This window comes from Bufo gargarizans, chromosome 1 (genome assembly GCF_014858855.1).
Source record: "Bufo gargarizans isolate SCDJY-AF-19 chromosome 1, ASM1485885v1, whole genome shotgun sequence".
Lineage (NCBI taxonomy): Eukaryota > Metazoa > Chordata > Amphibia > Anura > Bufonidae > Bufo > Bufo gargarizans.
Genome location: NC_058080.1, coordinates 700967431 through 700992980, shown reverse-complemented (window position 1 = coordinate 700992980; position 25550 = coordinate 700967431). Strand labels below are relative to the sequence as shown.

Here is a 25550-nt window from a genome sequence, read left to right as displayed (position 1 = left end):
GCAGACGCTGGAGCACCGATTTGACATGCCGTTCGTGTTGTGGCAGTGATCTGGAGAAGACAAGGATATCGTCCAGATATACCACAACATGGGTATCCAACAGGTCACGGAAGACGTCATTGATGAAGCACTGAAATGTGGCAGGGGCGTTACAGAGCCCGAAGGGCATGACAAGGTACTCGTAGTGCCCAAACCGTGAGCGGAATGCTGTCTTCCACTCATCCCCCTCCCTGACACGAATCAGATTGTAGGCCCCACGGAGGTCGATCTTGGTGAAGAAACGGGCATCCTTGACTCTGTCCAGCAAGTCGGGAATGAGAGGGAGTGGGTACCGGTTCTTCTTGGTGATGTCGTTCAGGGCCCGGTAATCGACACAGGGCCGGAGACCCCCATCTTTTTTCCCTACAAACAGACGCGCGAACAGGAGAACCGGAGGAGGGCGTGAAGGTGATGGAGCCAGAGGTCCAGTTAATCGTGGGGTTGTGTCTCCTAAGCCAGGGGATGCCTAAAATGACTGGAAACAAGGGGGAAGGCACGATGTCCCACACGATCTTCTCGGAATGGTAAAGGCCGATGCGGAGGAACAAGGGATGTGATTCCATGGCGATAGGTCCCGTCTTTAGGGTGCTGCCATCCACCAGATGCAGCTGGGATGGGTTCTTCTTAGGGCGCAACGGGATGCCTAGTTGGGAAGCCAGATCCTTGTCCATAAAACAGCTGCTTGCGCCCGAATCAATGATGGCAGAGAGATCAATATTGTTGTTGTCCAGCTGCAGGGAAACAGGGATGGTGAGATGAGACGAGTTGTTATACATAGGTAGGTTAATGCATACCGTGGGTGTCTCCGGCCTACCTTCGGGAGGTTTGATGGGACAGTCCTTCAGGAAATGGCCCGGTTTTGCGCAGTATAAACATAGATGCAAGGTTCTTCTCCTGGTTCTCTCCACCGTGGACAGGGGACCCCGAACAGCCCCGATCTGCATCGGCTCCTCCTGGTTACCGTCTGCTACCACAGGAACAGGAAGCCTTAAGGGTTCCGACCGGCGCTCCGTTAGAGGCGGGGTCTGTTGTCGCTCCTGTCGTCTTTCCCGGAAGCGGCGATCCAGGTGAGTTACTGAGTCCATCAGGCCCCCCAAGGAGCCCGACACCCCAATGCGGGCGAGCTCATCCTTGAGCTGCTCGGACAAACCGATGCGGAACTGGTCAATCAAGGCCACCTCGTTCAAGCCCGTATCCGGGGCTACCTCACGGAATTCCATGATGTAATCCTCCACTGGACGTCTGCCCTGGCGGAGGGTGCGCAAGGTACCCCTGGCGGTTGAAGAACGCAGGGGGTCATCATAAAGTCTTTGCATAGCTGCGGCAAAGGACTTCCAAGATGCCAGCACTGGGTCATCGGCTAGTAGGAGTTGGTGCGCCCAGGTCTGGGGAGGCCCTGAGAGCAGGGAAATTGCCGTGCGTACCTTGACGAAGTCCGTGGCATATGTACGTGGCTTCAGGGAAAACAACAGCTCGCAGGAGATGATGAAGGAGCGGTACTTCCTCCGATCTCCTGAAAACCGCTCAGGGAGGCTGACTGACGGCTCGCTAGAGACCACTTCCAGGGTGCGCGCCGGCGTAGGGGGAGGCGAGGGTGGTAGCGCGGTGCGCTCTGCGATGCGCTGCTCCTGTGTGGCAACCCTCTGCAGCAGGTGCTCATGACTCGCTTGCATCTCCTGGAAGGCCTGCGTCATGAGGTTAAGTTGCTGGGTCATGGCCGTCATGGGATCCACTGCTTTTGCGGGTTCCATGGTGAAGGCTGAGTTATTCTGTCAGAACCTCCCAGGGAGCCAGTAGTGGGATGAGGAACCCACTGGCAGTAAGCAGCTGACAGCCCAGAATGCGGTACAAGTTTAGGGATAATCCAAGAGGGGTAGTCAATGTCCAATCCGGGTCGAGGCAGGCGGCGAAGGTTCAAGGCGGAAGACAGTCCAGGGGTCAGTAGCCGGGAAGGATACAAAGAAACAACAGGCAATAGAAGGATCTGCAGGGAGGCTAGGTGTTCACCATAAGGTGGAATAACTCAGCAATGAACCAGAGCTCAGGCCAGGTCTTTATAGCCAGGGAAGGTAGGAACCACCCTCCCCAGGAACCAATGGCAGGCGAGGAAGGTGGAAGGTGTGTACTGGGAATCTCCCTCAGCAAGACTCACACCTGACAGCCGGATAATGCAGGAACTCTATGCACCCGGAAATGTGCGAGCAGCCTGTGTACTGCGCACACGCCGTGCACCCGCACCTCGGGCACCAGGTGTTCTACCAAGCTGAAGGGGAACCCGTGCCCTGCGCCGTGCCCGTGGTCCCAGAGTAGGGGTAACACCCCCTGCTTCCTGACACACACAGGCAGAGGAGAGAGGTCCCGTAACAGAGAATCTGTCTTCATGTCAGCAGAGAATTAGTCTTCATGTCATAGCAGAGAATGAGGCTTCACGTCAGCCACCACTGCAACAGTCCATTGGCATATATTTAGGCCCAGCACACACACAGGCAGAGGAGAGAGGTCCCGTAACAGAGAATCTGGCTTCATGTCAGCAGAGAATCAGTCTGCATGTCATAGCAGAGAATGAGGCTTCACGTCAGCCACCACTGCAACAGTCCATTGGCATATATTTAGGCCCAGCACACACACAGGCAGAGGAGAGAGGTCCCGTAACAGAGAATCTGTCTTCATGTCAGCAGAGAATTAGTCTGCATGTCATAGCAGAGAATGAGGCTTCACGTCAGCCACCACTGCAAGAGTCCATTGGCATATATTTAGGCCCAGCACCCAGGCAGAGGAGGGAGGTCCCGTAACAGAGAATCTGGCTTCATGTCAGCAGAGAATCAGTCTGCATGTCATAGCAGAGAATGAGGCTTCACGTCAGCCACCACTGCAACAGTCCATTGGCATATATTTAGGCCCAGCACCCAGGCAGAGGAGGGAGGTCCCGTAACAGAGAATCTGGCTTCATGTCAGCAGAGAATCAGTCTGCATGTCATAGCAGAGAATGAGGCTTCACGTCAGCCACCACTGCAACAGTCCATTGGCATATATTTAAGCCCAGCACCCAGGCAGAGGAGGGAGGTCCTGTAACAGAGAATCTGGCTTCATGTCAGCAGAGAATCAGTCTGCATGTCATAGCAGAGAATGAGGCTTCACGTCAGCCACCACTGCAACAGTCCATTGGCATATATTTAGGCCCAGCACACACACAGGCAGAGGAGAGAGGTCCCGTAACAGAGAATCTGTCTTCATGTCAGCAGAGAATTAGTCTGCATGTCATAGCAGAGAATGAGGCTTCACGTCAGCCACCACTGCAACAGTCCATTGGCATATATTTAGGCCCAGCACCCAGGCAGAGGAGGGAGGTCCCGTAACAGAGAATCTGGCTTCATGTCAGCAGAGAATCAGTCTGCATGTCATAGCAGAGAATGAGGCTTCACGTCAGCCACCACTGCAACAGTCCATTGGCATATATTTAGGCCCAGCACACACACAGGCAGAGGAGAGAGGTCCCGTAACAGAGAATCTGTCTTCATGCCAGCAGAGAATTAGTCTGCATGTCATAGCAGAGAATGAGGCTTCACGTCAGCCACCACTGCAACAGTCCATTGGCATATATTTAGGCCCAGCACACACACAGGCAGAGGAGAGAGGTCCCGTAACAGAGAATCTGGCTTCATGTCAGCAGAGAATCAGTCTGCATGTCATAGCAGAGAATGAGGCTTCACGTCAGCCACCACTGCAACAGTCCATTGGCATATATTTAGGCCCAGCACCCAGGCAGAGGAGGGAGGTCCCGTAACAGAGAATCTGGCTTCATGTCAGCAGAGAATCAGTCTGCATGTCATAGCAGAGAATGAGGCTTCACGTCAGCCACCACTGCAACAGTCCATTGGCATATATTTAGGCCCAGCACCCAGGCAGAGGAGGGAGGTCCCGTAACAGAGAATCTGGCTTCATGTCAGCAGAGAATCAGTCTGCATGTCATAGCAGAGAATGAGGCTTCACGTCAGCCACCACTGCAACAGTCCATTGGCATATATTTAGGCCCAGCACACACACAGGCAGAGGAGAGAGGTCCCGTAACAGAGAATCTGTCTTCATGTTAGCAGAGAATTAGTCTGCATGTCATAGCAGAGAATGAGGCTTCACGTCAGCCACCACTGCAACAGTCCATTGGCATATATTTAGGCCCAGCACACACACAGGCAGAGGAGAGAGGTCCCGTAACAGACAATCTGGCTTCATGTCAGCAGAGAATCAGTCTGCATGTCATAGCAGAGAATCAGGCTTCACGTCACCCAACATTGGAACAGTCCATTGGCATATATTTAGGCCCCGGCACCCAGACACAGGAGAGGTTCATTCAACTTTGGGTAGCCTCGCAATATAATGGTAAAATGAAAATAAAAATAGGATTGAATGAGGAAGTGCCCTGGAGTCCAATAATATATGGTTAAGGGGAGGTAGTTAATGTCTAATCTGGACAAGGGACGGACAGATCCAGTGGGATCCATGCCTGGTTCATTTTTATGAACGTCAGCTTGTCCACATTGGCTGTAGACAGGCGGCTGCGTTTGTCTGTAATGACGCCCCCTGCCGTGCTGAATACACGTTCAGACAAAACGCTGGCCGCCGGGCAGGCCAGCACCTCCAAGGCATAAAAGGCTAGCTCTGGCCACGTGGACAATTTAGAGACCCAGAAGTTGAATGGGGCCGAACCATCAGTCAGTACGTGGAGGGGTGTGCACACGTACTGTTCCACCATGTTAGTGAAATGTTGCCTCCTGCTAACACGTTGCGTATCAGGTGGTGGTGCAGTTAGCTGTGGCGTGTTGACAAAAGTTTTCCACATCTCTGCCATGCTAACCCTGCCCTCAAAGGAGCTGGCATTGACACAGCTGCCTTGGCGACCTCTTGCTCCTCCTCTGCCTTGGCCTTGGGCTTCCACTTGTTCCCCTGTGACATTTGGGAATGCTCTCAGTAGCGCGTCTACCAACGTGCGCTTGTACTCGCGCATCTTCCTATCACGCTCCAGTGCAGGAAGTAAGGTGGGCACATTGTCTTTGTAGCGTGGATCCAGCAGGGTGGCAACCCAGTAGTCCGCACAGGTTAAAATGTGGGCAACTCTGCTGTCGTTGCGCAGGCACTGCAGCATGTAGTCGCTCATGTGTGCCAGGCTGCCCAGGGGTAAGGACAAGCTGTCCTCTGTGGGAGGCGTATCGTCATCGTCCTGCCTTTCCCCCCAGCCACGCACCAGTGATGGACCCGAGCTGCGTTGGGTGCCACCCCGCTGTGACCATGCTTCATCCTCATCCTCCTCCACCTCCTCCTCATCCTCGTCCTCCTCGTCCTCCAGTAGTGGGCCCTGTCTGGCCACATTTGTACCTGGCCTCTGCTGTTGCCAAAAACCTCCCTCTGAGTCACTTCGAAGAGACTTGCCTGAAAGTGCTAAAAATGACCCCTCTTCCTCCTCCTCCTCCTCCTGGGCCACCTCCTCTTCCATCATCGCCCTAAGTGTTTTCTCAAGGAGACATAGAAGTGGTATTGTAACGCTGATAACGGCGTCATCGCCACTGGCCATGTTGGTGGAGTACTCGAAACAGCGCAACAGGGCACACAGGTCTCGCATGGAGGCCCAGTCATTGGTGGTGAAGTGGTGCTGTTCTGTAGTGCGACTGACCCGTGCGTGCTGCAGCTGAAACTCCACTATGGCCTGCTGCTGCTCGCACAGTCTGTCCAGCATGTGCAAGGTGGAGTTCCACCTGGTGGGCACGTCGCATATGAGGCGGTGAGCGGGAAGGCCGAAGTTACGCTGTAGCGCAGACAGGCGAGCAGCAGCAGGATGTGAACGCCGGAAGCGCGAACAGACGGCCCGCACTTTATGCAGCAGCTCTGACATGTCGGGGTAGTTGTGAATGAACTTCTGCACCACCAAATTCAGCACATGTGCCAAGCAAGGGATGTGCGTCAAATTGGCTAGTCCCAGAGCTGCAACGAGATTTCGCCCATTATCGCACACCACCAGGCCGGGCTTGAGGCTCACCGGCAGCAACCACTCGTCGGTCTGTTGTTCTATACCCCGCCACAACTCCTGAGCGGTGTGGGGCCTGTCCCCCAAACATATGAGTTTCAGAATGGCCTGCTGACGTTTACCCCGGGCTGTGCTGAAGTTGGTGGTGAAGGTGTGTGGCTGACTGGATGAGCAGGTGGAAGAAGAGGAGGAGGAAGCCGAGAAGGAGGAGATGGCAACAGGAGGCAAAGAATGTTGCCCTGCGATCCTTGGCGGCGGAAGGACGTGCGCCAAACAGCTCTCCGCCTGGGGCCCAGCTGCCACTACATTTACCCAGTGTGCAGTTAGGGAGATATAGCGTCCCTGGCCGTGCTTACTGGTCCACGTATCTGTGGTTAGGTGGACCTTGCCACAGATGGCGTTGCGCAGTGCACACTTGATTTTATCGGATACTTGGTTGTGCAGGGAAGGCACGGCTCTCTTGGAGAAGTAGTGGCGGCTGGGAACAACATACTGTGGGACAGCAAGCGACATGAGCTGTTTGAAGCTGTCTGTGTCCACCAGCCTAAATGACAGCATTTCATAGGCCAGTAGTTTAGAAATGCTGGCATTCAGGGCCAGGGATCGAGGGTGGCTAGGTGGGAATTTACGCTTTCTCTCAAATGTTTGTGAGATGGAGAGCTGAACGCTGCCGTGTGACATGGTTGAGACGCTTGGTGACGGAGGTGGTGGTGGTGGTGGTGTTGGTGGTACATCCCCTGTTTGCTGGGCGGCAGGTGCCAACGTTCCTCCAGAGGCGGAGGAAGAGGCCGAGGCGGCAGCAGCAGAAGAGGCCGAGGCGGCAGCAGCAGAAGAGGTAGCAGGGGGAGCCTGAGTGACTTCCTTGGTTTTAAGGTGTTTACTCCACTGCAGTTCATGCTTTGCATGCAGGTGCCTGGTCATGCAGGTTGTGCTCAGGTTCAGAACGTTAATGCCTCGCTTAAGGCTCTGATGGCACAGCGTGCAAACCACTCGGGTCTTGTCGTCAGCACATTGTTTGAAGAAGTGCCATGCCAGGGAACTCCTTGAAGCTGCCTTTGGGGTGCTCGGTCCCAGATGGCGGCGGGCAGTAGCAGGCGGAGTCTCTTGGCGGCGGGTGTTCTGCTTTTGCCCACTGCTCCCTCTTTTGCTACGCTGTTGGCTCGGTCTCACCACTGCCTCTTCCTCCGAACTGTGAAAGTCAGTGGCACGACCTTCATTCCATGTGGGGTCTAGGACCTCATCATCCCCTGCATCGTCTTCCACCCAGTCTTGATCCCTGACCTCCTGTTCAGTCTGCACACTGCAGAAAGACGCAGCAGTTGGCACCTGTGTTTCGTCATCATCAGAGACATGCTGAGGTGGTATTCCCATGTCCTCATCATCAGGAAACATAAGTGGTTGTGCGTCAGTGCATTCTATATCTTTCACCGCTGGGGAAGGGCTAGGTGGATGCCCTTGGGAAACCCTGCCAGCGGAGTCTTCAAACAGCATAAGAGACTGCTGCATAACTTGAGGCTGAGACAGTTTCCCTGGTATGCATGGGGGTGATGTGACAGACTGATGGGGTTGGTTTTCAGGCGCCATCTGTGCGCTTTCTGCAGAAGACTGGGTGGGAGATAATGTGAACGTGCTGGATCCACTGTCGGCCATCCAATTGACTAATGCCTGTACCTGCTCAGGCCTTACCATCCTTAGAACGGCATTGGGCCCCACCATATATCGCTGTAAATTCTGGCGGCTACTGGGACCTGAGGTAGTTGGTACACTAGGACGTGTGGATGTGGCAGAACGGCCACGTCCTCTCCCAGCACCAGAGGGTCCACTAACACCACCACGACCATGTCCACGTCCGCGTCCCTTACTAGATGTTTTTCTCATTGTTATGGTTCACCACAACAACAAAAATATTATTTGGCCCAATGTATTGTATTCAAATTCAGCGGGATATAAATTTGAGGCCTAGTATTTAGGCGCTGGGTGACCGGTATGGATTTACTAACAGAATTAGACTTGGAAATGTACAGTAGCGTGTGTGTGAAGTTATTCTGAATGACCCTATGTGCACCTTGAATATTATATACCCTTTTAGGGATAGATTTCAAATAGCTCTGATATAGCAGGAACCACTAAATTATGAAATTGCTAAATTGGGAATTGTACTTCAACCCAGAACAAAAAATGTGCTTTGACGGACACTAAATAACTTTCCCATCCACAACAGTACAGCGGTAACGAGAGATTTAGCGGGATATAAATTTGAGGCCTAGTATTTAGGCGCTGGGTGACCGGTATGGATTTAGTGACAGAATTAGACTTGGAAATGCACAGTAGCGTGTGTGTGAAGTTATTCTGAATGACCCTATGTGCACCTTGAATATTATATACCCTTTTAGGGATAGATTTCAAATAGCTCTGATATAGCAGAAACCACTAAATTATGAAATTGCTAAATTGGGAATTGTATTTCAACCCAGAACAAAAAATGTGCTTTGACGGACACTAAATAACTTTCCCAGCCACAACAGGACAGCGGTAACGAGAGATTTAGCGGGATATAAATTTGAGGCCTAGTATTTAGCCGCTGGGTGACTGGTATGGATTTAGTGACAGAATTAGACTTGGAAATGCACAGTAGCGTGTGTGTGAAGTTATTCTGAATGACCCTATGTGCACCTTGAATATTATATACCCTTTTAGGGATAGATTTCAAATAGCTCTGATATAGCAGGAACCACTAAATTATGAAATTGCTAAATTGGGAATTGTACTTCAACCCAGAACAAAAAATGTGCTTTGACGGACACTAAATAACTTTCCCAGCCACAACAGTACAGCGGTAACGAGAGATTTAGCGGGATATAAATTTGAGGCCTAGTATTTAGGCGCTGGGTGACCGGTATGGATTTAGCGACAGAATTAGACTTGGAAATGCACAGTAGCGTGTGTGTGAAGTTATTCTGAATGACCCTATGTGCACCTTGAATATTATATACCCTTTTAGGGATAGATTTCAAATAGCTCTGATATAGCAGGAACCACTAAATTATGAAATTGCTAAATTGGGAATTGTACTTCAACCCAGAACAAAAAATGTGCTTTGACGGACACTAAATAACTTTCCCAGCCACAACAGGACAGCGGTAACGAGAGATTTAGCGGGATATAAATTTGAGGCCTAGTATTTAGGCGCTGGGTGACCGGTATGGATTTAGCGACAGAATTAGACTTGGAAATGCACAGTAGCGTGTGTGTGAAGTTATTCTGAATGACCCTATGTGCACCTTGAATATTATATACCCTTTTAGGGATAGATTTCAAATAGCTCTGATATAGCAGGAACCACTAAATTATGAAATTGCTAAATTGGGAATTGTACTTCAACCCAGAACAAAAAATGTGCTTTGACGGACACTAAATAACTTTCCCAGCCACAACAGGACAGCGGTAACGAGAGATTTAGCGGGATATAAATTTGAGGCCTAGTATTTAGGCGCTGGGTGACCGGTATGGATTTAGCGACAGAATTAGACTTGGAAATGCACAGTAGCGTGTGTGTGAAGTTATTCTGAATGACCCTATGTGCACCTTGAATATTATATACCCTTTTAGGGATAGATTTCAAATAGCTCTGATATAGCAGGAACCACTAAATTATGAAATTGCTAAATTGGGAATTGTACTTCAACCCAGAACAAAAAATGTGCTTTGACGGACACTAAATAACTTTCCCAGCCACAACAGGACAGCGGTAACGAGAGATTTAGCGGGATATAAATTTGAGGCCTAGTATTTAGGCGCTGGGTGACCGGTATGGATTTAGTGACAGAATTAGACTGGGATATGGCCAAAAAATAACCACACTATTGCTGGTTAAATGCACTTGGTGACGGGCGCAGCTTGCCCCTGATGTAGTATATGGCCAAATAATGAACAGACTATTGCTGGTTAAATGCACTTGGTGTCACAGCTTGACGAACCACACTACTGAGGGTTAAATGCACTTGGTGACGGGCGCAGCTTGCCCCTGATGTAGTATATGGCCAAAAAATGAACAGACTATTGCTGGTTAAATGCACTTGGTGACGGGCGCAGCTTGCCCCTGATTTAGTATATGGCCAAAAAATGAACAGACTATTGCTGGTTAAATGCACTTGGTGTGATAGCTTGACCAACCACACTACTGAGGGTTAAATGCACTTGGTGACGGGCGCAGCTTGCCCCTGATGTAGTATATGGCCAAAAAATGAACAGACTATTGCTGGTTAAATGCACTTGGTGACGGGCGCAGCTTGCCCCTGATTTAGTATATGGCCAAAAAATGAACAGACTATTGCTGGTTAAATGCACTTGGTGTGATAGCTTGACCAACCACACTACTGAGGGTTAAATGCACTTGGTGACGGGCGCAGCTTGCCCCTGATGTAGTATATGGCCAAAAAATGAACAGACTATTGCTGGTTAAATGCACTTGGTGAGGGGCGCAGCTTGCCCCTGATTTAGTATATGGCCAAAAAATGAACAGACTATTGCTGGTTAAATGCACTTGGTGTGATAGCTTGACCAACCACACTACTGAGGGTTAAATGCACTTGGTGACGGGCGCAGCTTGCCCCTGATGTAGTATATGGCCAAAAAATAAACAGACTATTGCTGGTTAAATGCACTTGGTGTGACAGCTTAACCCTGATGTAGGCTTTAGCCAAAAAACAACCACACCATTGAGGGTTAAATGCACTTGGTGACAGGCGCAGCTTGCCCCTGATGTAGTATATGGCCAAAAAATGAACAGACTATTGCTGGTTAAATGCACTTGGTGTGACAGCTTCACCCTGATGTAGGCTTTAGCCAAAAAACAACCACACCATTGAGGGTTAAATGCACTTGGTCGCAGCTTGGATACACTTGGTCGCAGCACCGCACAAGACACAAAATGGCCGCCGATCACCCCAGAAAAAAGTGACTGACAAACGGTCTGGGCAGCCTAAAAACAGTGAGTGAGCATTTGAATTTCAGCAGCTCAATGATGCACAGCTGCAGATCGATCGATTAATCAAGTGAAGTCCTTTGGAGGAGTTAATCTGCCTAATCTCGCCCTACTGTCGCATCCGCAACCTCTCCCTACGCTAATCAGAGCAGAGTGACGGGCGGCGCTATGTGACTCCAGCTTAAATAGAGGCTGGGTCACATGGTGCTCTGGCCAATCACAGCCATGCCAATAGTAGGCATGGCTGTGACGGCCTCTTGGGGCAAGTAGTATGACGCTTGTTGATTGGCTGCTTTGCAGCCTTTCAAAAAGCGCCAAGAAAGCGTCACAAAAGCGCCAAGAAAGCGACGAACACCGAACCCGAACTTTTACGAAAATGTCCGGGTTCGGGTCCGTGTCACGGACACCCCAAAATTCGGTACGAACCCGAACTATACAGTTCGAGTTCGCTCATCCCTAGTGTACAGTATTATCTGATGATATTACAGCCAAAATGAATGCTCATTGCCTTTAAGAGTGAAATCATCTTGAACCAACGTTCTGTTATGTGGCTGAAGAGGCCAAGATGAGTTCATGGCAAGTTCAGTTTATATAAGTATACAAAAGAATGGCCAGCTCACAAGAAGTTAATTCCATACAATTTAATCCCAACCTATAAAATTAAGCCAAGTGTTGGCTAATCATACATATACATACATATACGTTCTTATGCTGACATAGATATACCATATGGCAGCATGCAATTAAATGTATTATTAGATCCAAGACTTGACAATAAAAGTTAATACATAAAAATATAAAAAATAACAATTAATAAATGATCACGGTCCCTCCTTTATACTAAGCTGTTATTTCTTATATTTTTATGTATTAACTTTTATTTTCAAGTCTCTTGATCTAATAATACATTTAATTGCATGCTGCCATATGGTATATCTATGTCAGCATAAGAACGTATATGTATGTATATGTATGATTAGCCAACACTTGGCTTAATTTTATAGGTTGGGATTAAATTGTATGTAATTAACTTCTTGTGAGCTGGCCATTCTTTTGCATATTTGCTGTTTGGCTATTGGGTGGTAGCAGGCCGTGCTCTATTTTGCTGAACTTCCTACAATTGGTCTTTTGTACAGTCATAGTGAATATAGAGAACATTGTATTTTAAAAGTTATTGCTAAAAGATAGGGATTTATCTATAGGGAGTATACTGGCTTCTCCAGACATGTCTGTCTGAATGGAACAATGTTTGTGTTATGGCTAAGCCATGAAAAGATAAGAGTTTATATCCTTAAGACACATCTGGTGTATAATGTCTATTCATATATTCATAAGTATTATATATATTCATGTGTGGATTTATTTAGCTTTTTACTATGAACACATCAATAATTAATTTATAATATGCAATATTGATATATATAGTATAACCAAGTATTAAGGTATACTTTATGCCGTGTGTGTCCAGGCGTCGTTACTCAATAGCTTGGACAGTTAGATTATACAAACCCACGGTGCGAGTGTAAGACCCATTGTATTTCTTATCAAACCCATAAATTCAAGAGTCTAGGAAAATCATGATGGTCCCGCTAAGTCTGGGAAAGATTAATTCAGAGTGTCAAAGAAGTATCCCTCCTCATTGATATAAGTTTAAAAAGGTTAAAGGTACATATATAAAATAAAGCCATGTTATATAAGTTTTCACTTATAACATATGATGTTAATATGTTATACAACAGTGCCATCTGGAGGCAGATGGACAATATTATATAATTAAAAAAAAAAAATCTATATCATGTCAAGGGTTAATATGACATTGCTGTGTTATTAGCATATGAATACACCCACCTTACCTGATTGGAAATCCCTAATCCAGAAGGGGATGATTCTTTGATAAGGTGGGGAATAATTACTCGAGTGTGGAGCATCAAGGGCTCTCACCAGAAGAAACTCACCAAGGAATCTGACCACAAGGAAGATATACCAAAAGAAACTTGGATTATATTTTGACTACTAGAAAAAGTTCTTGAGAACTGGTCCTATCCGAAACTGTCTATCCTTGACCCGGTTATGTATACTGTGCTTATTGCTCGTGATATTAATAAGATATTCCTCTCGGTATATAGCCAAAAGTCCCCATACTGTGGAAATATATAGTGTTAGGCGCCTCCGTAATTATGATTATTCTCTTAGCAAAGATGCATATTGCTAATGGAAAAGCTGACATTATTTAAAAAGAGGACTAAACCCTTGGGAAGTTAGATTCCGTAGTCTGATTGCCGAGTTGGATACTTTGGCATATTAATATCATATATTTTTGATTGCTCATAGGGAAACAGAGTCCAGGGATAACATTTATTCTTACTGTATAATCTGTGTTTTATCATGGTTTAGCCTGTTTGGTAAACAGAACATCCTAAGTTTCCCCTGGTATATAAATCATTGGTCTGTTTGTTAAAAGTTTAGCATTTGCATTTTGTCATAGGTAACTTTAAGTTGTACTGTGCTGGTGAGGTAATGGTGTTTGGTTACATCACCATCTAGTGGTGGTTTGTTGATAGTACATTATTACTCATCATTTATCTTATGTTGGTATTTGTATTGGATTTATAATCATTCATAAATAAATTATTACATTTTTTTTTTACATAAATAATTGTCCCTTTGTTTCTCTGCACAAAACAAATTAAGATATTCGATAAAAGAACTTAGAGGCGATTATGTCAGCCTGAAAGATCATATAATTTTTATATATATTTTTTTTTTGATCCTTTCTTTCATATGAAGATTCTTTTTATATAAAAGATATACGACAGTGGGGTGTTTGGGATCTAGAGCTTTGAACCCGATCATACCTACCTTTCCTTTCAGTTGGGCATACACAATAGACCTTTGTCCCTGGAAGATGGCAGTGGGGACCTTAGACAGAACAATGGCTTCCATGCCAGAGGGAAGAGACCAAGTCAGGGAGACATTCTTCACAGTGGGCTGTAAGGAACATTTTAGAGCCCGAAGAACCTAGTAGGCAAAAAAAAATGTAAAAAAAAATTACGATGATTGGACTTCTTTATTGAAAATGTTACTTGGGTTCACCTGCCTGTATGTGAAATTGTGCTAATTTTTAAATGTTCTTAGCTAATGACTCATACTTTGAAGGTAAAGGAATCAGTCTTTAGCAGCAGCAGATTGTCCTGATATGAACAGAGATGTACTGACTGCAAGTCCCCATACAGAGGGGATGATAGCTGCATAGTCATCTCTCCTCGCTCTGTCAATCAGGATGAAAAGGGAGGGATTGGCAGAGGAATCAGGAGGAGCAAGGGTGCACAGAGTGACTTGGATCCGCCCTCAGTGCACTTAACTGATCATTAGCATATAGATTAAAAGTATTTTTTCTCCAGAATTAAGCAGACCTGATCACTAAAGTGAAAGATATCATTACATTCAGCTGAGCTAGCCACGCTGATGTATCCTTCAATATCAATGAATCGTATTTAAACAGGTCATTACTGGGAGAAGGGGTGGGTTGTCATGAGGAAACTATATAAGATACAGCATTAAAGGGGTTGTCTCACTTCAGCAAATTGCATTTATTATGTAGAGAAAGTTAATACATGGCACTTACTAATATATTTTTATTATCCATATTGCTTCCTGGATTAATTTTTTCATCACATTATGTCTCCATAATTACAACCACCCTGCAATCTAGCAATGATGGTCATGCTTGCACACTATAGGAAAAAGCACTAGCCTATAGGCGCTCCCACTGTCCTGGTCACCAGAGAGGCCAACACTTTTTCCTATAGTGTGCAAGCACGACTACCGCTGATGGATTACAGGGTTGGTCGTAACCATGGAAACAAGCCATGTATAATGTGATGGAAAAATAAATCCAGCCAGCAAAGGAGGCAATATGGATAATTACAATACATTAGTAAGGGGCTTGATAAATGCCATTTGCTGAGGTGAGACAACCCCTTTAAGCTTTAGTTAGTAGGAGCTCATCTATTGCGGCAGGATGCAGACAGAGATTCCATATCATCTGTTCCTTCCTCCTCATAGTTGCTGCTCAGAATTATGGACTCCTCATAAATCACAAGCTAAGTAGTATTCTCTATTACTTGAGATTTATTGTATCTGTTTGTATTACTGCCTCATTAAATCAATTGCTTTAACCTATTTTAATCAACTTGACTCATAAACGTACCCTTGTAAAACACACCTAACCTAATACTATTATAATTAGTTAACAATAAGATCCATTACACAGTTACCATATTTAATCTTAACATTTGCTGGAATACCCTTTTAAGAGCTATTCCCTCAAAAGGTATGTAGACTTTTGCAACCAGTTTTGTATTCCTCCAGTGTATCTGAAATAAACAGTGAAGCAACTATGCTAATGGTCTTTATTAAAAATCCCCCGGTGTTCTTCGGATTAATGCTGTACAGAGATCGGTCTCCGTACAGCATTAAATGTATGGTCTGCGATGAGGCGAAGTCCATGAATAGCTTTGGTATTTGATTTTTAAACTGGAAAGCCACTTTAAAACTTGGATCTGAACTCTGCTTCGGTTCCAAATGGTACCTCGGATCCAAATCAGTCTTGAGAGACTTTGGGAATAACTGACTTCGCCTCATCTGAGGCCATACATATTAATGCTGTACGGAGACAGATCTCCGTATGCATTAATCCTAAGTTCTGAGCGAAGCAACTTCGGATCTAGGATCCGAAGCTTGCTTCGCTCGTCATTGCAGATCTGCTTGTCTCCATAGCTGCAGAGTACCAAACCTGCGTGTAGTCTGATCCTGCAGTCATGCGTTATTTCTCTCTGTTCTTGTAGTAGTAGAGGGGGCAGATGACAATGACATGACTGCAGAATTAAGTACAGGGCAGATTTACTTATAAACTGTAACCATAAAGACATAGGTCTGCATAGCAGCTTTCTACCTTTGCATTGGTTGCAAAAGTACAGACACATCCTCAGCATAGGTCATCAGTATCAGCAGTGGTTGGACACCCGGGACCCCTACCAATCAGCTGTTTGAGAAAGCTGCGGCACTTAGTGGAGCGCTACGGTCTCCTTGCAGCTTACCGAGCACAGCGTTGTTCTTCAATAGCGCTGTGCTTGGTATTGGAGCTCAGTCACATTCACTTGAATGAGACTGAGCTGCACCTAGGCCGTGCGATCGATGAACGTGAAGACCCTGACCTACGAAGAGGCTGTGGCATTCATTGAAGCACTGCACTTCAAGCAGCTAATCACTGGGGGTGCCAGAAGTCGGACCCCCGCCAATCTGATATTAATCGCCTATCCTGAAGATAGGTCATTAATATCAAAATCTTGACAACCCCTATACAATGCATTTGTATGTGAAGCACAATAGTCTAGTAGCATTGTGGTCCTGGGAAGTCTGACGAGGGTCAACATCTACAATCCACTTCAGCACATCATCAGGACGTCCATCAGCACAGGGGTATAATGTGAACACTGAAATTATGCATGTTGCCCCCAGATATGATCCTTACTTGAAACTTCGAGAAATAAGCCCAACCAAGAAGGCCAGCACTCACCTTGGTTTGCATTCTTTCTTTGCCGATGATGAACTCAAATGTTCCACTACCTGCTCGGGCCATACCTTTGATGAGGGATGTGGAGGCGCCCTCACCGATCCCAAATGTGAAGCATCTACACAAAAGTCAAGAATATGAAGGTCACAATGTGATATGTCATACATAATTAACCCATACAAAAATTGAGTACCAAGAAACTGGTATCTGGACCTTTAAAATGGTTCCTTATATTCACAACAGAAGGAATAGAAAGTCAGAAATGTCCCATCATGGATAAATATTATATAACTATTGGGCCTTCATGATAAATCAACTGTCAACTAAACCTTCCCACCACAAGGTAGTGGGTTGAATACTAGGACCTACAGTACAGACCAAAAGTTTGGACACACCTTCTCATTCAAAGAGTTATCTTTATTTTCATGACTATGAAAATTGTAGATTCACACTGAAGGCATCAAAACTATGAATTAACACATGTGGAATTATATACATAACAAAAAAGTGTGAAACAACTGAAAATATGTCATATTCTAGGTTCTTCAAAGTAGCCACCTTTTGCTTTGATTACTGCTTTGCACACTCTTGGCATTCTCTTGATGAGCTTCAAGAGGTAGTCACCTGAAATGGTCTCCCAACAGTCTTGATGCTTAGCACTTGTTGGCCCTTTTGCCTTCACTCTGCGGTCCAGCTCACCCCAAACCATCTCGATTGGGTTCAGGTCCGGTGACTGTGGAGGCCAGGTCATCTGGCGCAGTACCCCATCACTCTCCTTCATGGTCAAATAGCCCTTACACAGCCTGGAGGTGTGTTTGGGGTCATTGTCCTGTTGAAAAATAAATGATGGTCCAACTAAATGCAAACCGGATGGAATAGCATGCCGCTGCAAGATGCTGTGGTAGTCATGCTGGTTCAGTATGCCTTCAATTTTGAATAAATCCCCAACAGTGTCACCAGCAAAGCACCCCCACACCATCACACCTCCTCCTCCATGCTTCACGGTGGGAACCAGGCATGTAGAGTCCATCCGTTCACCTTTTCTGCGTCACACAAAGACACGGAGGTTGGAACCAAAGATCTCAAATTTGGACTCATCAGACTAAAGCACAGATTTCCACTGGTCTAATGTCCATTCCTTGTGTTCTTTAGCCCAAACAAGTCTCTTCTGCTTGTTGCCTGTCCTTAGCAGTGGTTTCCTAGCAGATATTCTACCATGAAGGCCTGATTCACACAGTCTCCTCTTAACAGTTGTTCTAGAGATGTCTCTGCTGCTAGAACTCTGTGTGGCATTTACCTAGTCTCTAATCTGAGCTGCTGTTAACCTGCGATTTCTGAGGCTGGTGACTCGGATGAACTTATCCTCCGCAGCAGAGGTGACTCTTGGTCTTCCTTTCCTGGGGCGGTCCGCATGTGAGCCAGTTTCTTTGTAGCGCTTGATGGTTTTTGTGACTGCACTTGTGGACATTTTCAAAGTTTTCCCAATTTTCTGGACTGATTGACCTTCATTTTTTAAAGTAATGATGGCCACTCGTTTATCTTTACTTAGCTGCTTTTTTCTTGCCATAATACAAATTCTAACAGTCTATTCAGTAGACTATCAGCTGTGTATCCACCTGACTTCTCCACAACGCAACTGATGGTCCCAACCCCATTTATAAGGCAAGAAATCCCACTTATTAAACCTGACAGGGCACACCTGTGAAGTGAAAACCATTTCAGGTGACTACCTCTTGAAGCTCATCAAGAGAATGCCAAGAGTGTGCAAAGCAGTAATCAAAGCAAAAGGTGGCTACTTTGAAGAAATTAGAATATTACATATTTTCAGTTGTTTCACACTTTTTTGTTATGTATATAATTCCACATGTGTTAATTCATAGTTTTGATGCCTTCAGTGTGAATCTACAATTTTCATAGTCATGAAAATAAAGAAAACTCTTTGAATGAGAAGGTGTGCCCAAACTTTTGGTCTGTACTGTATATGGTGAATACACCAGAAAATGGGTGCCAGTCATGCTGACCTCGACCCAACAGATAAAGCATAAACAGCAGGTCCTCACAAATGAGGTGAATATTGTTTCTGAGAATGTTTCCCAATCATGTTTCATAGAACCTTGGTGATTCATGGAACGTGGTCAGAAAGTCAATGTAAAACAGCAGCCACAAGAGATGTGACTTTTATTCTAAGGAATTTAGGATTTCTGGCTGCTCAATGATGGTATGTGTCAGGTCAGGCAAAGTATTCAACAATTAGTAAAGATAACACTAGTCTTAATATTAATATCATAATGCTAACTGGGTACTGCTCTCCATATTAATGTAATAGAAAAAGTAGCATTGTCTTTCTTGGGGGAACAAATGTTTGTATTTTTGCCAATTTTCTTTTTATTAAACATCAGCGAAATAGTACAAGAAGAAACAAATTGCTTTATCACAAGTACAGGTAATATTTAGATAAACACATCATCAAACAGTAAGCACATGAATATCAACATTTGTGTGAAATATAGACTTATATAAAATCATGTGACAAAAAGGACGTTAGAAACCAAACATATGTCAGGCCTCTGATATGGCCAAAAAGGTGGTCCTAGGAATCACAATGACATGTAGACAAGGGCAGACAGCAGACAACATGTAGACTAACATATAGGGCACATGCAAGGGGGGGGGGGGTCGCTGTGAAAGAGTTGGAAAGCTCAGATGATCAAGCAAAGCCACGAAAAAGCTTCCAGGGTTGCCAGACCTTTAGGAATTTCTGGCGGTTTCCCATTTCCCAGGCCGCTAACTCTTCTAGGCGGTATACCTGGTCCACCTTATCCAACCATTCCACTTGTGACGGGGGTCTATCTGATTTCCATTTGAGCGGAACAAGTAGTCTCGCCGCCGTGAGTAGCATCGTGGGTAAATTAGATTTTGACGGGGTAAAGGTTTGGTTTGGGCACCAGAGTAGTACTAATTTAGGATCCAATACCAATGGACGTTGTGGAGAGCATACCTGGTTAATAGTATTTTCAACTTGGAGCCAGAAGGGGCGTATGTTATGACAGCTCCACCAAATGTGGGACAGTGATCCCGGTTCAGTGCAGCACCTCCAACACACATCAGGTATAGAAGGGTTTAATTTGTGAAGAAATACCAGCGTTTTATACCATCTGGTCGTGAGTTTGAAGGAGTTTTCTTGCACAATTACACAGCGTGAGAAGCCATGTGAGTTAGTTAGAATGGCTGCTTTTTCAGGAGCCGAAAATTTTGTAGAAAGCTCAATTTCCCATGCAGCGAGATGCGACATGGTTGGCGGAGCGGCTGAGAGAAGGAGCTTGTACATTTTAGATAAAGCTTTTGAAGCAGGGAAGGGAAACCCCACACGTTCTTCAAGCCATGTTAGTGGAGTATTATGAGGGGGGGGGCATCTCGAGTTTCTTAATGTCCTTACGGAAGCCTAGTATCTGCAGGAAAGACGCTTTATTCACTAGAGGTGCATTAAGTATGGACGACCAATCGAGCTCCCCGTTTTGGTTTCTAATACTATCAAGTGAGTGGTTATGAAGAATTGACCAGATGCCTGAAGCATCAAGTATATCTCTGTGGATGTGAGCTTGTAACAAAGATAGAGGGAGACGAGTGTGCGGGAATCTCAGCTCTTTGGCCGTGAACAGCTTAGACCATTCTGCTAGTACTGCTTTCCACATATACAATACATTTGTGGAATCATGTAGGCAGGGGCGAACCCCCCATAGGGCGAGTTTTTCTCTGTAAGTAAGGGTGGCGGCTTCCAGATGGGCGCAGATTGACGTTGGCTCCCCAGCTAGTATGTCCAATCCCCTGATCACTTGGGTGGCCTTGTAAAAAAGGCGAATATCTGGCAACCCAAACCCCCCAAACCTCCTTTCCCTTAGGGTCGAGTAGGCTACTCTAGCTTTTTTACTCTTCCAAATAAAGGAGGAGAAGATTCTTTTGATCTCATTAAAGTAGGAATTTGGCAGCCAGATAGGTAACGTTTGTATGAGATAAATGAACTTGGGGACAATGTAGGCCTTTAAGTAGTTTTTTCTGCCCATCCATGAGACAAATGGGAGCTTCACTGTCTGTAGGTGCTGTCTAATGTCTTTCAGGAGCGGGGCGTAGTTTAAGCTGAATAGATCATTTGGATTGGCCGAGATATGAACGCCGAGATACTGTATGGAGTGCGGGGCCCATGTGAATGGGTTGGTACGTTGGAGTTCTAGGACCATATTTCGAGGGCACGTTATGTTAAGCGCTTGTGATTTACTGTAATTTATCTTGAAATTGGACAAAAAACCAAATTCTTCAAAAATTCTCACTAGTTCTGGGAAGGAAGTTGTGGGATTGGATGTTAGAACAAGCAGATCGTCCGCAAAGGCCGCTGCGACATGGGTGTGTTTATTCACGTTGAGTCCAGAAATCTCAGGATTTTGACGAATCTTGCATAATAGGGTCTCCATTACAATTATAAATAGCACTGGAGACAGGGGGCACCCTTGTCTGGTTCCGTTGGCGATGGAGAAGGGGGGGGAAAGAGCCATTAACCCGGACCCTGGCCGAGGGGGCCGAATAGAGAGTCAATACTGCACTGATTAACTGTGGGGAGAAGCCAAACCTTGACATGGCGGCGGGCATGAATTGCCAGCTTACCCTGTCAAAGGCCTTCTCTGCATCAGTACTTAAAAGTGCTAAAGGGCAATGTTTTGATCTGGCCCAGTCAATCAGATGCAGCAAGCGCTTGGTGTTCTCGTTACCCTGTCTACCGTGGACGAACCCTACTTGTTCCCTATTAATGATGTCTGGAAGGACCGATTGGAGTCGGGTCGCTAGTATCTTCGCCCACCATTTGATGTCTGTGTTCAGGAGGGAGATTGGTCTGTAGTTTCCACATGACGTGGGGTCTTTGTTTGGTTTTGGTATTATGGTGATGTGTGCTTCCAGCGCCTGAGGAGGGAGGGTTCCCCCGGTCAAGAGGTGGTTACACAGATCTCTAAAGTGCGGTGCTAAAATATCTATGAATGTCTTGTAATAGACAATGGAATAGCCATCAGGGCCTGGACTTTTGCCCGAGGGGATCGATGCAAAAACTGCACGTAGTTCGGTATCCGTTATTGGGGCTGTCAGAGCTGACGCTTTATCACTGGGCAGAACTGGAAGTAGCAATATCTCAAGGAATTTATCCGTCGCTGCCTTAATTTCAGCAGCCGACGTCTGGTTTGGGGAGGGGAGGTTGTAAAGCTCTGCATAGAAGTCACAGAACGCTTTGGCTATATCTGGCGTGGCTTTAAGCTGTTTACCGTCTGAGGTTTTAATTGAGGATATACGAGAGGTGTCTAGTTGCTTTTTAGCTAGAGCTGTCATTAATCTGTTCCCCTTATTACCGTGCGCATAAGCTCGGAATTTGGAGCGCATGAGGAGCTTGGCAGAAGTTAAGTTTAATAGATTCTTTAGGTTTGAGCATTCTACTGAAAGTTCATTTAGGACGGCTTGAGCCTGACTCCTTTTATGGGAGAGCTCTAGCTTTGAGATGCGATCAAGTAGATTAGACAACGCTAAAGTGCGCTGTTTTTTGGTGAATGCTCCCAGAGATATCAGATCACCCCTGATTTTGGCCTTATGCTCCTCCCAAATAATGGATGGGGAAGGAGCTGATGGTCCCACAGTATTAGTGATAAAGTACTCAGAGATGGCTTTTGCGATTTTGGCTTTATGGTTGGCATCAGCGAGGAGAGTCTCGTTCAACCTCCAAACCCGTTCCCTAGAGGGGGGATCTGAGATATGAAGATGCAAAAAGATCGGAGCATGGTCTGAGATAGTGATGCTACCTATGGACGTCTTTGATACTCTGTGAATCTGGGCCGAAGACAGGAACAGGTAATCGAGTCTTTGATAAGACACTTGCGCAGAGGAATAGAACGTATAATCTTTCTCAACCGGATTTAGAGTACGCCAGACATCGACTACACCTACTTTCTTCAGGTGTTGTTTAAGGCTCTTTAACAGCTTGTGAGAAAGGGCCGAGCGACCGGTCGAAGAATCAAGATCAGGTTCCAGGGTGGCATTAAAGTCTCCACCTAAAATTACTATACCCTCTTGAAAAGAGGATAATTGTGTCGGGGTTTGAGTTAACCAGGGGACTTGCCCTCTGTTTGGGGCATATAGGTTAGCAAGTGTCACTGGGTTATCCGCCACTAAGCCTTTTACGAAAATGTAGCGCCCATCTGGATCCACCACCGTCGCTAAATGTTTAAAGGATAGTTGTTTATGAATCGCAACACTCACCCCTCTACTAGCAGTGGAAAATGGACAGTGAAACCAGTGCGAGTATCTAGTAGAAGAAAGATTGGGCACCTTAGGGCCCTTTCACACCTGCGTTATAGTCTTCCGACATAGAGTTCCGTCGTCGGGGCTCTATGCCGGAAGAATACTGATCAGGATTATCCTAATGCATTCTGAATGGACAGTCCGTCCTTCAGGATGCATCAGGATGTCTTCCGTTCCGGAACGGAACGTTTTTTGGCCGCAGCAAATAGCGCAGCATGCTGCGCTTTTTGCTCCGGCCAAAAATCCGGAACACTTGCCGCAAGGCCGGATCCGGAATGAATGCCCATTGAAAGGCATTGATCCGGATCCGGCCTTAAGCTAAACGTCGTTTCGGCGCATTGCCGGATGCGACGTTTAGCTTTTTCTCAATGGTTACCATGGCTGCCGGGACGCTAAAGTCCTGGCAGCCATGGTAAACTGTAGTGGGGAGCGGGGAGCAGCATACTTACCATCCGTGCGGCTCCCGGGGCGCTCCAGAGTGACGTCAGGGCGCCCCAGGCGCATGGATGACGTGATCGCATGGATCACATGATCCATGCGCATGGGGCGCTCTGACGTCATTCTGGAGCGCCCCGGGAGCTGCACGGATGGTAAGTATGCTGCTCCCCACTACTACTATGGCAACCAGGACTTTAATAGCGTCCTGGGTGCCATAGTAACACTGAAAGCATTTTGAAGACGGATCCGTCTTCAAATGCTTTCAGTACACTTGCGTTTTTCCGGATCCGGCGTGTAATTCCGGCAAGCGGAGTACACGCCGGATCCGGACAACGCAAGTGTGAAAGAGGCCTTACCGGATTTGAAGTGTGTTTCCTGCAGATATATGATAGATGCCTTTTCTTTCTGAAGCAGAGACAGTACCAGGGCTCTCTTGCAAGGTTCATTGAGTCCCTTTACGTTGTACGATGCCACCACAACAGCCATTTCGTGCGAATTCGACTCTCAGGTGGGGAGCAGTCTACGTAGCCGTGGTCGAACTCTCTGGAGCTATGGGATTGGGACGAATGAGACGGGGGGGGGGGGGGGGGTACCACGAGGACACACAAGACACAGACAACAAAGAAAGACACCAAAAACACACACAAGGATCTTCAGTATCTAGAAAAACAGGAGTAAATCCCAACGATTTTGGGATATAGTAGGGGAGGTAGGAAATCCCTTACGTATGGAATAAGATGAGCAGGATGTGTGACCTATTCTGCTGAGGACACACTATCAATAGGGATAGATGTTAATAGAAGGAAGGGGGGGGGGGAGTGGGGTAATACCACAAAAGTGCCTAGACATGACGAACACCTCGTCACCGCCAAGTGTCATATAATAACAGATGCACAAAACATGAACAGAATTAACGTTTGTGAAACGCGAGATCTATATACTCATTAACTGGTAACACATGAAATATAGAGCCCTGGGAGGCGAAAGAAAGATCCGCATCTTCCCTCTACCGTTTTCCTACAACCTAATCAGGTATGTGAGAACTCTATACTCAGTGGACAACAGCATCACCACTGACCTGTTGTAGGTACGCAGCCGGGGGATCCCCAGCATAGAAAACAGGGGGGGGGAGGGGGGACCCCGCGAATACGCAATTTTCTGCGTGCAGTTGGGCCACTATTCAGTTACTTATTTTTAGGAGCTACATTGGGCTGTCACACATAACCCAGGGGATAGGCAGCATCTCTATACTCGACCACCTTAGATAAAGGGGGAAGGGAGGGTGGGGGGGGGGGAAAGAAGAAGATGGGGGTCATATGATTGGGGGCATAAAGGGTCATGTGCGAGGTGGCAGGGAATAATGCCAATGTTGGGGAGCTGGTTTACTCAAGAACAGGACAGCATTCTCTACCCATACCTAGGAGATATAGCTAAAATCCCAGAACTCAAATTCCCCAAAACATCAATGTAGCTAAGTTACACCATATTGCATAGACATGGTATTTAGTGAGTGTAGAAACGCACCACCACAAACCTACCACTGGGGGGCAGCAGTACTCCACTATGTGAAAATCTCTTACATATCGTGGCAGCGCATCTCCACACACACAGCAAGCGCTCAGGACGGCACTGCACCTCCACTCCTGACCAAGCAGTAAGCGCAGCGATCCGGTGCAGCCAGGCAGAGACCCGATCAAAGAGTGGATCCCTGCTAGTGGCGATATATACAGAAGGGGCCCCCGGTCACAGAACTCTAACAGGAGAGGCTATGTAAGTAATACGCCCTGTTTGAGCGCTGCTGTTAATGATCATTAACTAAACCCAGTAGAGAAGGGGCAACAGGAGGGTGGTCTTCTATTTAGGGGGAACCGTAACTATTAACTCTATAAGTCCCGGCAATATAACTCACAGAAAGCCCGAACGGCAGCAGGTTCATTTATAAAGCAAGTCCTCCTCTGCATTCAGGTGTCTCTGGAGGGAAGGGGTCCCGGAGCTCCCTTTCTGGACCTGGATGATCCGGCAGAGCGCTGCGGCAGTCCCATATTCTTCTTAGATGAGGATGGTAGATCTTCCTCTGGGGGTAAGGGCAGCCAAGATGGTATAGCTAACGGCTCCATGTTCAGCGCAAGCCACACTCTTCCCAGGTCGTCCGGCGAATGAACAGTGAG

The 25550-nt window shown here is 46.5% G+C and overlaps 1 protein-coding gene across 1 annotated transcript in view; it reads right to left on the bottom strand.

Moving 5' to 3' along the window:
* Positions 1–25550, bottom strand: part of LOC122924806 (von Willebrand factor A domain-containing protein 5A-like) — a 274200-nt gene that overhangs the window by 119789 nt on the left and 128861 nt on the right. Inside the window, exons 12-13 of the mRNA XM_044276248.1 lie at positions 16618–16732; positions 13899–14057 (exon numbers count right to left, since the gene is read on the bottom strand). Of these exons, the coding sequence (XP_044132183.1) occupies positions 13899–14057; positions 16618–16732 (274 nt within the window). The remainder of the gene's footprint in view (positions 1–13898; positions 14058–16617; positions 16733–25550) is intronic.